The 13911-nt window shown below is 39.6% G+C and overlaps 2 protein-coding genes across 2 annotated transcripts in view; both read left to right on the top strand.

Moving 5' to 3' along the window:
* Positions 1-1001: 1001 nt before the first annotated feature.
* tbxtb (T-box transcription factor Tb) lies at positions 1002-5173 on the top strand. The gene is made up of 8 exons (XM_027023523.3): positions 1002-1215; positions 1719-1983; positions 2127-2261; positions 2371-2432; positions 2562-2623; positions 2802-2978; positions 3361-3493; positions 3777-5173. The coding sequence occupies exons 1-8, from the start codon at positions 1010-1012 to the stop codon at positions 4045-4047; spliced, it is 1311 nt and encodes a 436-aa protein (XP_026879324.3). The 5' UTR covers positions 1002-1009; the 3' UTR covers positions 4048-5173.
* Positions 5174-9332: 4159 nt separating this feature from the next.
* Positions 9333-13911, top strand: part of pde10a (phosphodiesterase 10A) — a 69514-nt gene continuing 64935 nt past the window's right edge. Inside the window, 1 exon segment of the mRNA XM_027023007.3 lies at positions 9333-9466. The gene's annotated coding sequence lies outside the window, so the exon portion shown is untranslated.

Raw genomic sequence — 13911 nt, 5'->3', positions numbered from 1 at the left:
CTTAGTTTCTAAACAGTTTCTCAGGAGTCTTGAGAGTAATGTAGCTTATGTAAAAAGAGATATCAACATCGATGAGGATAAATAAACAGAAATGAATTGAAATAATGTGCATATCCATATTTTTAATAAGACTATGTAGGCTGATCACTAATAGATACAAACACACATACATACATACATAATAGATAGATTCTTTGATAAATGTTTAGAGGCTATAAATCTTTATTTAAAGGGGAATGCTTTACTAGGCTCAAGAGTATTCAACTGTACAGAGTGCCCCAACGTATTGCGTTTACAGCTTTGTGCTGAGATTCCCACAGGCTTCAAACTCTTATCATCAATGGCTTTCAGTATCGCTGAAACTGCTTATATCACAGTACTCTACACTGACCCTTTGCCCCATTAATTCTGTCGACCCTATTTACCTTAGAAATAAACTTTATTTACATGCTTGTTTGTTTTAAATGTTGTAATAAAAATATAAGTCTTTGACCCTAAATGTATTATAAAGTCGATTAACAATTATTAAAATGAAATAAAGTGGATTACAATTGATTTAGTGCAATATTGTATTATAAGGGTACCCTTATGACTAAGCAGCTGATAAACTGGAATTATATATCCTTCTCCATAAAAACTAGAAGTTATGTATAGGCTACACGAAGTGTTTTGAGTGCATATTTGTTTGTGTTATGTTAAACTAAATTTGTAAGAAGACCTAAAGTCTTGGTCTGTTCTCATGAATATGGACGTGCTTAACCAATAACGTTTAGACGGCACAAATCAAAGCTCAGGGGAGCCAATCAGATACACCTACAGCAATGCGTGGAGAGGCAGTGTTACCCAGGTCTATTTATTTGGAACCTCTGTTACTTAGGCCTAACGGTAACCTCTAACTTTTTCATGGCACGGAGTATTTGACATTACACTCAGCTAAAGGACCTGTCAGTGGCTCAGCCAAATCGGATATATTTTATTCACGCACGAAGCCCTGGACTTCTTGGATAGTATGGCTTCGGGTGCCAGTGAATGCTCAGGAAAAACTGCTCAATACCGGGTTGACCATCTACTAAGCGCTGTCGAGAACGAACTTCAGGCTGGGAGCGAAAAAGGAGACCCAACAGAAAGAGACCTCAAAGTCACTCTCGATGATTTGGAGCTTTGGCAGAAGTTCAAAGAACTTACAAATGAAATGATTGTAACCAAGAATGGCAGGTATTACGTTCATATCAAAATAACTTATAATAACAGAGAATAAGTTTATAAGTTTGTAAAATCTCATATTTATATAAATATAAATAATGCAGGCTTTTATTAAATGTATATAAGATTTGAATAAGCGAAGAATATTAGTTCCTGTAATCTCGTGTAAGTAAAATGCGAAACAACATTTTATGAAAGTCGTATTTCATATTCATATTTATTTATCATAGACATGAAGACTTTTTATTTGATAAGATGTCCGACTATATTTTAGTAATATATCAGCCAATTTCGATCTGAAATTAAAAACAAACTAATGGCAAATGTGTTCGCAAGAAAGGCAGCATAATGTCTTGTTTGCGCTTGTACATTCTTCACGTCCTCTTTCTTATTTTTACTTTATTTTACTATAATACTATACTATAGGTACTAAAACATTCAGTTTTAATGTTGTCTGCGGTTAGTAATTCCCTTAATGTTCTTCAAGTTTCTATCTTCTATTTCCTCGCACGAAGGCGCATGTTCCCCGTCCTGAAGGTAAACGTTTCTGGTTTGGATCCAAACGCCATGTATTCATTCCTGCTGGATTTCGTGGCAGCGGACAATCATAGATGGAAGTACGTTAACGGAGAATGGGTCCCTGGAGGCAAGCCAGAGCCTCAGGCCCCGAGCTGCGTCTACATCCACCCAGATTCTCCAAACTTCGGAGCCCACTGGATGAAAGCCCCGGTGTCCTTTAGCAAAGTCAAACTCACTAACAAACTGAACGGCGGCGGACAGGTAAGACAAAAAGATTTACTGAATGAAAAACACGTATGAAATGTTTGTTATTGTTTAAAAATCGTATTTCTTACATGTCCATATATCGACTGTTGTGTATTCCATATTACCTTGATGACCGTATATATTTTTATGCTTTGCAGATCATGTTAAACTCATTGCACAAGTACGAACCCCGTATTCACATAGTGCGTGTTGGAGGACCACGGCGAATGATCACCAGTCACTCCTTCCCTGAAACCCAGTTCATCGCAGTTACTGCATACCAGAATGAAGAAGTAATTTTAAAACAATTTCTTGTAAACGTAACCCATTATATTACCTAAAATATTTGCCTAATGCACCGATTTTGGAGGCATAAGTTATATTGCTCTTCTGTTGTTTCAGATCACTGCGCTAAAAATAAAATTCAACCCCTTCGCCAAAGCTTTCCTTGATGCCAAGGAAAGGTACCTTGTTTGACATTACAACAAAATTCTAATTCTTCAACCACAACTGTTTCACTTATTTCCTGTTATATTTATTTATGTTGTTTATTGACAAGAAGACACATAACTCTTGTTAATTTTGTTTTGTAGAAGTGATCATAAAGAAATAATGGATGATGTCAGTGATAGCCAACAGTCGGGATATACTCCATGTAAGTTTAATCACATTCTTCCCATAGTAAATTCTGGATGTAGTAGAATTAAAAAGAAATATCCCCCTACCCTTGGTCAGCACTATATGTAGATCTTTGGGGGGAGGTTATAGATCCCATGGTCGCTGTATGCTAACACATCTCTCTACTAAAATTCTCCCCTCTGTTCTGTCTGCAGTGAGTGGATGGTTTCTACCAGGAACAGGGTCTCTCTGCCCTCCTGGAAACTCTCACCCTTCGTTCAGCAACCCCTTGTCTTTGTCATCTTCTCATAGCTGTGAACGCTATTCCACTCTGAGGAGTCACCGCTCCTCACCCTACCCCAGTGCCTACCCACACCGAACAGCCTCCCCCAGTAAGTGCGTGCACACACACACAAACACATGCCTGCATGCATGCACACTCGCACAGATACGCACACACTTTCTTTCCCTCCACTGCCTGCCTGTACCCAGGACTCCATTCCATTAATGAGAAACTCAAACATGTGCCACTGAACAGGGAATGTCCTGCATTCCTCCAGCTTTTGTGTATACTAGAGCTCCCAGTCGTAAACAAGCACCCTCAGCCATGGAACCACAAGGCGCCAACAATGACTTCAGTTGGCCCCAGCCATACTGTCGGTCTTGACATGCAAAAATCATATGTGTTAATGTCTCACAGTATGTTTCTTCTTGTATATATGCCCCGTGGTGACTCAGAGTATGAGCAGGGATGTCTCTTTGGTTGCCCTACAGCTAGTTACCCAGATAACCCTCCAGCATGCCTGTCCATGCTGCCCACTCATGAGAACTGGTCCAGTCTGCAGATGTCCTCTCACTCCAGCATGGTTCCTGTGGGCCAGCACTCATCACCCAGCTCCAACTCCAGGTTAGTTTTCTCTTCATACACACACACACACACACACACACACACACACACACACACACACACACACACACACACACACACACACACACACACACACACGCACACACACAGACAGGGCATCCCTATATATATAATATTTTCCAATAACATACTAAAACATATGGTACTTCAAGTATCAGGCACTATATTTGACATATAGTAAAGCAGTATACATAGTATATATAAATTTACTTCACAATACAGATATTAGCAGCTTTTTCACATCCACATGTCTCTCCTGCAGCCAGTACACCAACCTGTGGACTGTGGGAAATACTCCTCTGACTCCCATGTCCCAGTCAGGAGGCATGGCAGGCAGCCTAGGCTCCCAGTTCCTCCGTGGCTCTGCCAGCCACTACACCAGCCTGTCTCACCCAGGCACAGCGCCCCCTCCTGGATCCCCACTTTACGATAGCACTGCCAGCCCCGAGGTGCACGAATCCACCCCTTATGACGGCTCAGCTCACGTGCGGCTGCACGCGGCCTGGGCACCCATCACTCCTCCATCCCTCTAGGCCACAGAGCTCCATGTACTGAGGCTCCAGAGAGGCCAGGAAGCTTTTGAACAAGCACTCAGTCTATGTACCAAAACTATCACAACTGGATCCTTCTGTCCAGTTAACAAATTCATTAGGCCATCTGAGCAAAAGTAGGCCTTGTTCAAACTGTACATATAACCAGTGTTTAACAGACCTGCTAATGCCTTTAAATTTCTGCACCATTTAAAATATACATGTGGGTTTATTTATAGTTTTCTAATGCATAGCTTATTTTTGTGCCATGTGCAGACAATCATTTGTACAAAGTGTAAATGTCAGTATTGTTAAAATTGATTTATTTTCACCTCAGGATTTAAATTTCAGCATGATTTGCATAACAATTTTATTTGTAATAATATGAATTTGATTGATGCTGTACAATTGATATAAAGCTAATAAATCTTTATTAAAAATTATAGTAATAAATGAGTCAGACTGTATTCAAACCCAGAAACCAAGTCCTACATATTTTGTATGAAGGGTCTTTTGCATGTACCTAATGTTTCTGTATTAATGGTGTGACTGGTACAATATGTACAATGAAAAAAATGTCAGATTTTATCTATACCTCAGTGAACAACCCAGAAAAGTAATTAAACTGAGAATTGTAACTCCCATAAAATAACATTATCCTATAATACCTTTAAAATGGTATCACTGATTGGGTGTAATGTCTCATATAACCCGTTTATGGCCATGGTCTAGATTTCCAGTACAGGTAATCTTTCCACAATAAAACAAATTAACAAAGAATGCATGCACATTGTGCATAATTCACAAAAAAAAAAAAAGTATGTATTTGCACAAACCTACCACTGTGTAAAATCTTTGGGAAAAGCAAAAAACTGTATCTGAGACTGTATCTGTGTTTTCCCAAGATTCCAATAGATCAATTTGTTCTTGGAAAGCTTATAGCCAGGAGTTTTTCTTTGAATTGCCTTTGTATCACCCCTGTTGGTAATTAAATGGGTAGGAGAAATATTTTCCATTCACTCAGTAAAATGTATTGAGTAAAACTTTTAAATTGAAAAGTCTTTAAAAAAAATACCATTTTAAAGGTACATTCTCTATCAGTAGAACAACAAAAGAACATCCCCATCTCACTATGTAATCTTATTTACTGATATAATGAAAGAATATACTAAATTCCAATGTACTGAATGTTTTTAGGGCCCTGTGAATATGTGATGCATAAAGACATTGAGAAACTATATTCTTGAGGTTTTATGGTAGTTTATTGAGAAACAGTATAATCAAAACCATCCTATTTTGACTAAGGATGGACTATGAGGTTGTGTTTTGATTGTAAAGCATCTAAAATGTGTTTTAGTCAGAACTGGGAATGTAGATTTGTTTTAATGTAATTTTTTAAAAAAAACTTAAATAATTCATAGAGGTGGTATTTAACAGAATCAAAACTCAATATTATGTGGATCCTGAAAGACCTCTCATATGTGGGGGTCTACTTATCAAAGTATGTGTTATTATATTATATTCTAAAGAAAAGTCTGATGGATCTGTTTAAAGACCCCACACACTACTCTTTTCTTACAATGTTCATAGCTGACCCTGCTAAGTGTAATTCAGATCTGTTTACTCTTCTCTTATGAGCAAATTCCACTCACTTAAGTGAGGAATTGCATCTATCTGAAGGAGGTTACCACAGTCAGAGTTTGACATTAGGGGGTTATAAAGGGAATTGAGGGAATAACACAGTGAGCACGCTGACCATGCATTATGAAGTTGCCACAGCTGATTTTAATTCACAATTCAGCGAGAGGAATATAAATTCTACTGATTTAATTATGTTCTTTTATTTATTTTCTCCCTCACATTCCAGAAGTCAAATTAAACCGATCACATCTGAGCAGAAAAAAACGTGAAACTTAGGCTACTTATATAACACAGACAAAGAAAGTTATTTAAGATTTTTGTTTGGTTGGTTGTTTCAAGCCTTGTGTTGCACTTGTGTACAATCGTTTTTTGTAATGGCTGAAATGTTCTATTCCCCAATAAATAGATTCTCGCTATTTTTAAAACTGCCCAAAAGGTGGCAGTACAACCTACTAAAGGTTGGTTTGAACAACAGCAAAAAAGAAAAACGTGTATAAGTGCATAAAAGTGTATAAGCAACGCAGTTCTATCTACGCAGATAAAGACCTTATATTTGTTTTATATGTTGCTCATACGTGGTTTTATGTCATTTTTCACACTGATGATTTCAAAATACCCATCACCTTCTAGACATTTTCAAGCTTTTAAAATATTCGGGGTATTTCATAATTTTTGACCGTTTTCATTGTTGTGTTTCTGCAAAGTTTAAATCAGATTAACTGAATGAGAAGCGCACCCCTTCAGATCTATATATGGTAAACAAGTCGCATGTAGCGTACAAATTATTTGTAAATCACTGGAAACAGCATGTCTCATTATCCACACAAGATATCTCCCTCTGTTGGTCAGGAATAACAGAACAAGTTTCTCTTGTTTACGTCAGTCTGACATCTGAACGTTCTTTATATGCGCCCTAAACTAACTCTTGCGTCCAATCATTTCAGTCGCTGATATATTAACGTATGAGACTGGTTTAGTTTACATGACAGTTGCACAAGCAAGCCATTTAGGATGCTGTGCAGAGTGGTACGAGCACGTACGTCATCAAGACGGATCAATTATTTGTCAGCGGAAGACTGATTAATTTTACTTTGAAAAATCCCAAAGCGATTTTCAGCGTAAGCGAAAAGCAGCGTTTTCTGCAGCTCATTTGATGCTTTGTATGCAGCGTGAAAGGAAGTAGGCTACAGCTCACAGAAACTATGGTGCTTTTTTCTTTTGCTTTGCGTGTGTGTGTGTTGGTGTGGATGTGGGGGGGGGGGGGGGTGAGTGCGTGGGTGTGTATGGGATATGTTATTACCTACCACAATATTTTCTACAAGCTGCATTTGTAAAAAAAAAAAAAATGCATGCACAACTAGCGAACTATGCAGATTATGCATCTGAAAATAATATTATCTACTGCACAATAGCGGAGCTACATTCACTAATGCACGCACACACACACACACACACACACACACACACATACGCACACAAAGCAAAGCAAAAGAAAAAAGCACCATAGTTTCTGTGAACTGTAGCCTACTTCCTTTCACGTTGCATACAAAGCATCAAATGAGCAGTAGAAAATGCTGCTTTTCGCTTCCGTTGAAAATCACTTTGGGATTTTTTTTTTCTAGTAATCCCATTAGGATCCTATGAGAAAAAAAACCCTTCTGTCAAAGAGAGCATTGACGCAAGCAGCTTTTGACGTCAGTAGCTGCAGTGAAGGGCGGGCGGGGAGGGGGTTGGTGCGCAGCGAAGCGCGAAGAGCCTGTTTGACTACAGAAAACACGAGGGCGGGCGTCATTGGCATTAGTTAAGGGTGCTAGAGTTAAAGGGAGCATCTGTACAAAAACCGACTCACGTGGTAAATGCAGAACAACTAAAACTCGTTGGCATGATCCAGATCCTGGATTATGAGGGAATCCTCAAAGCATGCGCTCCAAACAGCCGCCGCCCCAGTTCTTCTGTCAGGAGATAGGGCGGCAGTCGCTTGCAATTATTTCGCTGCCTACAAAATTGCATTTGCATCTCAAATTAATTTCATTTCACCTCAGAAATCAATGGTTCCTGAACAATCCCTCGAGTGAGAATGTATGGCCTATTTTATTCTCGCCTCTATTCCCTTTAGATATCCTCTGATTCAACAGGTGTGCGCGCTAATTCCTGAAAGGTAAGGTAGTAAGGTAGTAAAAATAACAGGCAAGAAACAACGTGGAACAAGATGTTTGTCACGATCTGTAAAATTTCCCTGCATTCATCGTTCTGTAGGATTCAAGGGGGAGATCACTGCAGATGAACAATATAATAAAACAAGAACATGCGCTGAATATTTTGTTTTTGCTATTTTCTGCCAGGTTTTCGTCCTTTCATTTTCTACTTGTCTGTCTCAGCTAGCAGACGTAGGCTATGCAGAATCGAGCCACGATGAATCTAAAGGTTAATTTGCTTGCGTAAAATAAGTGATGTTATCATTTGAGTCAATCTAAACTGTAGCCTTGGCACCATTTGCGGAGGAGGCTACTGACGTCACTGACTGTTGAATGGAAAAGCTACCCTTGTTGCTGATGGACCCTTTATTTGCAGAAAACTCGTAAGTTGCCTTGTGCCGTCAAAACACTCAGATACTTTGCGTTGGAAGTCAAGCAACTGCAGGGAGTTCACCGCTGCGCAAGTTAAAGTACTTAAGACCTGTGCTAAACCATGCCCGTTTGGTCGATCCGTGTTTCCCTAGCAACTGGATCAAGAAGTTTGTTCAAGAGCTTGATAAAAACAAGGGGGACATCTTTAATACATCGCTGGACCTATGATTTTTGCGTGAGATCAAAAGGTACGGCGCAGTTCTCACCCCTTCACTATTTAGCAGTTTGGTGGTCTGCCCGTCTAAACTGGACACAGGAATCTGGAGAGATGCTCCGTAATGGCACAGGTGTTATTGCATCCGCCGCCTACAGCCTATGGCGCGTTTATCGCACTGTTTAAAACCGCCTCAAGGCAAAGCATGAGAGATGCCTAGAGCACTCTACGGCCGTGTTTGAATTGCTGTCGGATGCCGGTTGCTTTGTGGTGACGAGGAAAATCAGAGATATATGGAGGAATCTGACAGATCTGTCACCGGTGGTCTTTGCGCTCATTCTTAGTTGGTTCCAAGCTGACCATGCAAATTAATGCAATGAAAATGTTACAGTGGACTACCAGAATAAGACGCAGAACTTCGTGGATTTTTGTTCTGCTGCGAATAGAATTGCGAGCTGTGAAAGATCGTGGATGTGTACTTTCCTGCTTCAGTATAAAACCGGACACACGTGATTTGCAAATCACTTTCGTGACAATATTTCTCAGTTGTCAGAGGAAATCTAAGCTTTTTTGTGTTTTAGGACACCAAGTGTGTCTAAAGCTGAGCGTTTTCCTGTAGTAAGTCTTACATGTGACGGCCTTCGTTCCTTTAATCATCTCCAATAGCCTGCATTCGCGCACCTGCCAACTTTCACTCTCATTGCGTTGATTTTGGAGCGCGCAAGAGCGAAGGGAGCAGTGATAGTCTGAATGAATGAGATTGTGTCTTGCAGAGATAACATTTCTCGCCATCTGGCCAGTTGCATGTGCTTATCCAGACAGTTGAAAGTGTTTTGCTTTTACCTGTCTGTTTGTTCGAGAACAAATTCATACAACGTTAAGTCCTATTCTGAATCGTGGGAACAACCAATGTCGAAGAAACGAAAAACTCCAGACGATGGTGGAGGAGGAGACCTCGCGAGCGCAGAGGATTCCCCGTGCTCGAGCTGCGTTGACCAAGGTATGAACTCGTCCATCCAAGCACTGTCACGGTCGGTTCTACTTATGGAGGAATCATAACTGAAATAACTATAGGAGATGCGCGATCTGGTGAAAATACACATTACGTTAGACCAACAAAAAAAATCCAAAGAGCATGAAAATGTTCGGGTAAACTGTTCCGCAGAGAGAAGAGAGTAAGTTCCGCTTAGATGTACTAATTATCTACGTCATTCAAGCGGAGAAGTAACGCTTCAGTTTGTACCCTGTAGCAAGCACACCGTCTTGAGAAACAAAAAAGAGAGAAGAACGATCTCATTGTATTCTTACATGGCGAGCGGGCCTACATTTAAGAAAAGGGCTTCAAATGTCTGTCATAGCATGATAACATTAAACACAGAACGGCGTTTTACATGACTCCATGGCTACTCAGGATGTGAATAAACAACCTTATATATATATATATATATATATATATATATATATATATATATATATATATATATATATATATATATATATATGAAATTTTATTTATTTTATTTATTTATTTTATATATATATATATATATATATATATATATATATATATATATATATATATATATATATATATATATATTTATATAAAACCACAACGCTATATAGTTCATGGGAAATGTTAAATTTCCCATGAACTATGTAGCGGTTAGTTATATGCCCATTAAAAATGCAGAATGTCATAAGAGAGATGTTTACAATATTTGCACCTTGCTAATCACAAAAAATGGTTAGTTCCACCCTTGTGTCTGTTATGTCAGACAAACTGATCAAGTTTCCACATGGTCCACATTAGGGGGATTTGCTAGAATTATTTTAGATCAAAATTCTAATTATGACACAGTACCTCACCTCTCTACTACCCCAGCTCCTCACCCCAATTACATGGCATTGTGCGAGTATGTGAAAGTCCTGCAAGAGTCAGACTATTTAGGGTTGGCACCGGGCAGACCTCACTCTGGGTGTCCATGTGGAGGAGAGTCCAGTTATGTTGTTTACACACATTGTGTGACCCAGCAGCAGGCTTGTTGGCTGTGCCCTTTGATGCGGAGCCAGAATGTGAGTTTCCCTTGGCCGGTGCGGATAGGGAAGTGAGCACTTCCTTTAGCCCCGTAGAGCATGGCGTCTGTGTCAAACCCCACACAGGGTGGAAATGTTGCAAAATGTCCACTACCACATAAACTGTGCATGCTAAAAGGCCTAGAAGCCAGTACAGGGAAACCTAAAACCGGTAATGGTGTTACTTAATTTGAACACATAAAATCTTATTTAAGAGGAAGAAAGTAGTGTATACTGCAGGGCATCACAGATCAATTCCCACTGCTTTCATTTCTAGAGCATCGTAGAAGAAATAGCTTGCGCCAAGCAAACGTCGTTGCACAAAGCAGCCTTGCGAACGCTAAGGTTACTGCCGACCCTCCCTGTTTCGGCTCACTTCCCCCCATCAGACCCCTTCTTCTCTGTGATTTCGGTAGCTCAGGGAAAGAGCAGAGCCTTAGAAAGAGGGGCATTGAGATTCATATCAGGGGCCACAAAGGCCCTTTTGTCTCTGCTGCTGGAGTGAAAGCTTGACCTGTCCGTGAAGGGAATTCTCCCCAGGTTGCAACCCCGCAGCACGCCAGTCTGTTTCCCATGAAAACAGAGACGCCATAGCATCTCCAACCACAGGCGCAAAATCAAAACCCCCGCACAACCCAAAAGAGGCAAATCAGACCTGAAATGGCGACGACAGCAACTGCATCATTTTCATGCGCTGAAATGTGCCATTCGCCGAAAGCAAAAGGAGTTCAGGCGCTGTGACAGACTCCAGACTGCACAACACTTTAAAATGTGATTGGATATCCACAAGGGACATGTTAAAGGCATTCATTTAACCACTAGTTAAAAATCTGGCCCTGGTGAGTTATCTGGGGAAAGATGAAACGTCAAAAGCTGTCAGTGTCTTGAGTGAGCCTGCACAAAGATGTCACGAGCACAGAGCTTGTTGTGACATGTAATACGTTTGTGCTGGTTCAGTTTTCTAGGGTACAGCAAATTGCATTTGTTTCCAAGTCCTTGCTTTGTGCAGCTGTGCCTAACCTATCCATGTCCTGGGGGAAAGCCATGTAGAAACTTCTGTGCAGTTTGCTGGTAAAGAAAACATGCCTTTCATCTAACATTTCTCATCTGGAATCAACCTGTCGTGGATTTTGAAAGCAGTGAAAGGTCTGATTCCCTGGAAATACGAGCAAATGCTGTAAGAGCTTTGCAGATGATTGTGTTGCCATTAGGTAGCTAGCTGGCTGGCTACCACAACTCAGTAGTGCCTTTGTAACCTTAATATTTAATGATGCATAGTCAGCTCTGAAACTCTAAAAATGGCATTCCAAAACTACACTAGCGTTTGCAATGAGGAAAATTTTCCAGCTTGTAATTTAGGTACCAGCAGTGAACATTTTATTTACTGGAATAATACCACCAAAGTTCTTGTGTTAGAGAAGTTGGTCATCTTTAATTAATATTTTTTTAGGTTATCTTGATGAGACACTTGTACACCAGCTTTTTATGTCAAATACTAATTATTCATTACCAAGATTGATGTTACTGCAGTAAAATGCTATAATCATAGACTTTAACTGATTGTCATATTGCATTAGTGATGTTCTCCTCAATGTGCAAAATCAGTATTAATAGATGTTACAAAGATGGAGTCATCCATCAGTAATTCCTGTTCCAGTATAAAAACATCTGAAGATACATCTTTTTCTTTTTCCCAGTGTGTTTACAGTAAGATGTAAGGTTTTTGTCCTCCCATTGGTGTGGAGGAACATTCTGGAATTAATAGGCTCATTAGAGCTTTTCCTGATCGGAAGTCATTTCCTAAGTAAAGTTTTGGTTATACATTTCTGAATCTTTTTTTTTTTTGCTTGATATACCACAGTCTACCAAGTGAATAACTTACATTATGAGATAGATTATGAGATACCATTGGGTTACATTATGAGTTACATTATGAGATACCATTCAGTTCCTGAATCCACAAAGCTAAAATTATCACAATATGGTGCAGCATCTCAAGAGTTCCAGCCATTGTTATGGTGTTTTCTTTAATTTCCATGCTATTGTAAATATCATTACTAACAGAAACACCCTACAGTTGGTCTGGCTAGTTAGTAGGCTTATGCCAGACTAAATCTGTGGAGAAAGCCCACAGAACTAAATGAAATATCACACACCACGAGTATTTAATTTGTATTTATTTATTTATTTTCATAGTTATTTCACATCTGTCCTATAAGAAATGAAACAATGAGAAAAGTTAGCCTTTATTGATTTTGCAAAGTCAAGGTCAAATGTATTTATTTCTGTATTTATTTTACCGCAGCCATTCTAAGAAAGCAGATTTAATGATAATAAAGCTTGTTTTGTTGTGCAATAATGTGTAATAGTGTAATAGTGAGGCCATGGGTTTATTAACAATGAATTAAGGTAGGTGAAACCTATAGCAATAATTAAGACCGATAATGTAGGCTTAATTATGTCAACATGAGAACTGCTGGGTCAAATCTTGCATTAGGCATTAAAAGGCATTAATTAGCATTTGAAGAGCTCTACGTTCTAGAACCCTGAGTGTTGGTGGTTGCTGTTGGGCTCTTGACTAAGACATGTCAGTCCAGGACCACAGAATCATGTCATCACATGATCCTTGTTCCTATAAAAGACACTAGGGAGGCATGTATTGAACTTCATTGCCTAACAGGGAGCAAACATGTTGTTTTGAGTTTGGCCCAAGACATCATGAGTGCTGATCTATTATTAACCAGTGGGCCTCATATATACCAAAGAGGCAACTGTGCCAGGGTTAGCATTTTGTGGAAACCCTTCAAATCATGGCAAGTTGCTCTGATCCACGAGCAATTAAAATGACTGTCAGGTGACAACAGGGAGGTTAAAATTAAAGGCTGGGATAGTATTTTATAAGGAAGGCTGACAGCCCTTGTGACAGCCGGATGAACGCAAATTTGCAGTGTTTTCTGACAACACTATGCTATCTATACTATACAACCACGTTAATTTGCATAAAGTAAACATAGTTTTGAATTAATCCCAACAGAATTAATTACTCATAATACATAGAAGCGTTGTGTCTTCTGAATCGATAAAACTAAAGAAACAGAATAGTTAGAATCGCCGAGTGTATGGCAAATATGCGGTTTTTTAACGTGTCGAAAAGATTTTTAGAAAATGAAGAGTGTTTTCCGGTGATAAAGTGACTATAGAAGGGGGTGGCGGGTTGGGGGTGGAGGAGGGAGGCTGGGTTGCTGTGTGAATGCCATGACGCGTAGGCCTGTGTTTGGGTGCATGCCGAAGCGCAAAGACAGATTGCATTGTAGTTGCCACAGTCTTGACGTCATGGTGTTGGCACGAGCTTTGGTTCCTGCGCGCTGG

The sequence above is a fragment of the Electrophorus electricus genome, chromosome 12 (assembly GCF_041902795.1).
Source record: "Electrophorus electricus isolate QZ-2024a chromosome 12, ASM4190279v1, whole genome shotgun sequence".
NCBI lineage: Eukaryota > Metazoa > Chordata > Actinopteri > Gymnotiformes > Gymnotidae > Electrophorus > Electrophorus electricus.
Note: the sequence above shows the minus strand (reverse complement) of the source record. Positions and strands in the feature narration are given on the sequence as shown.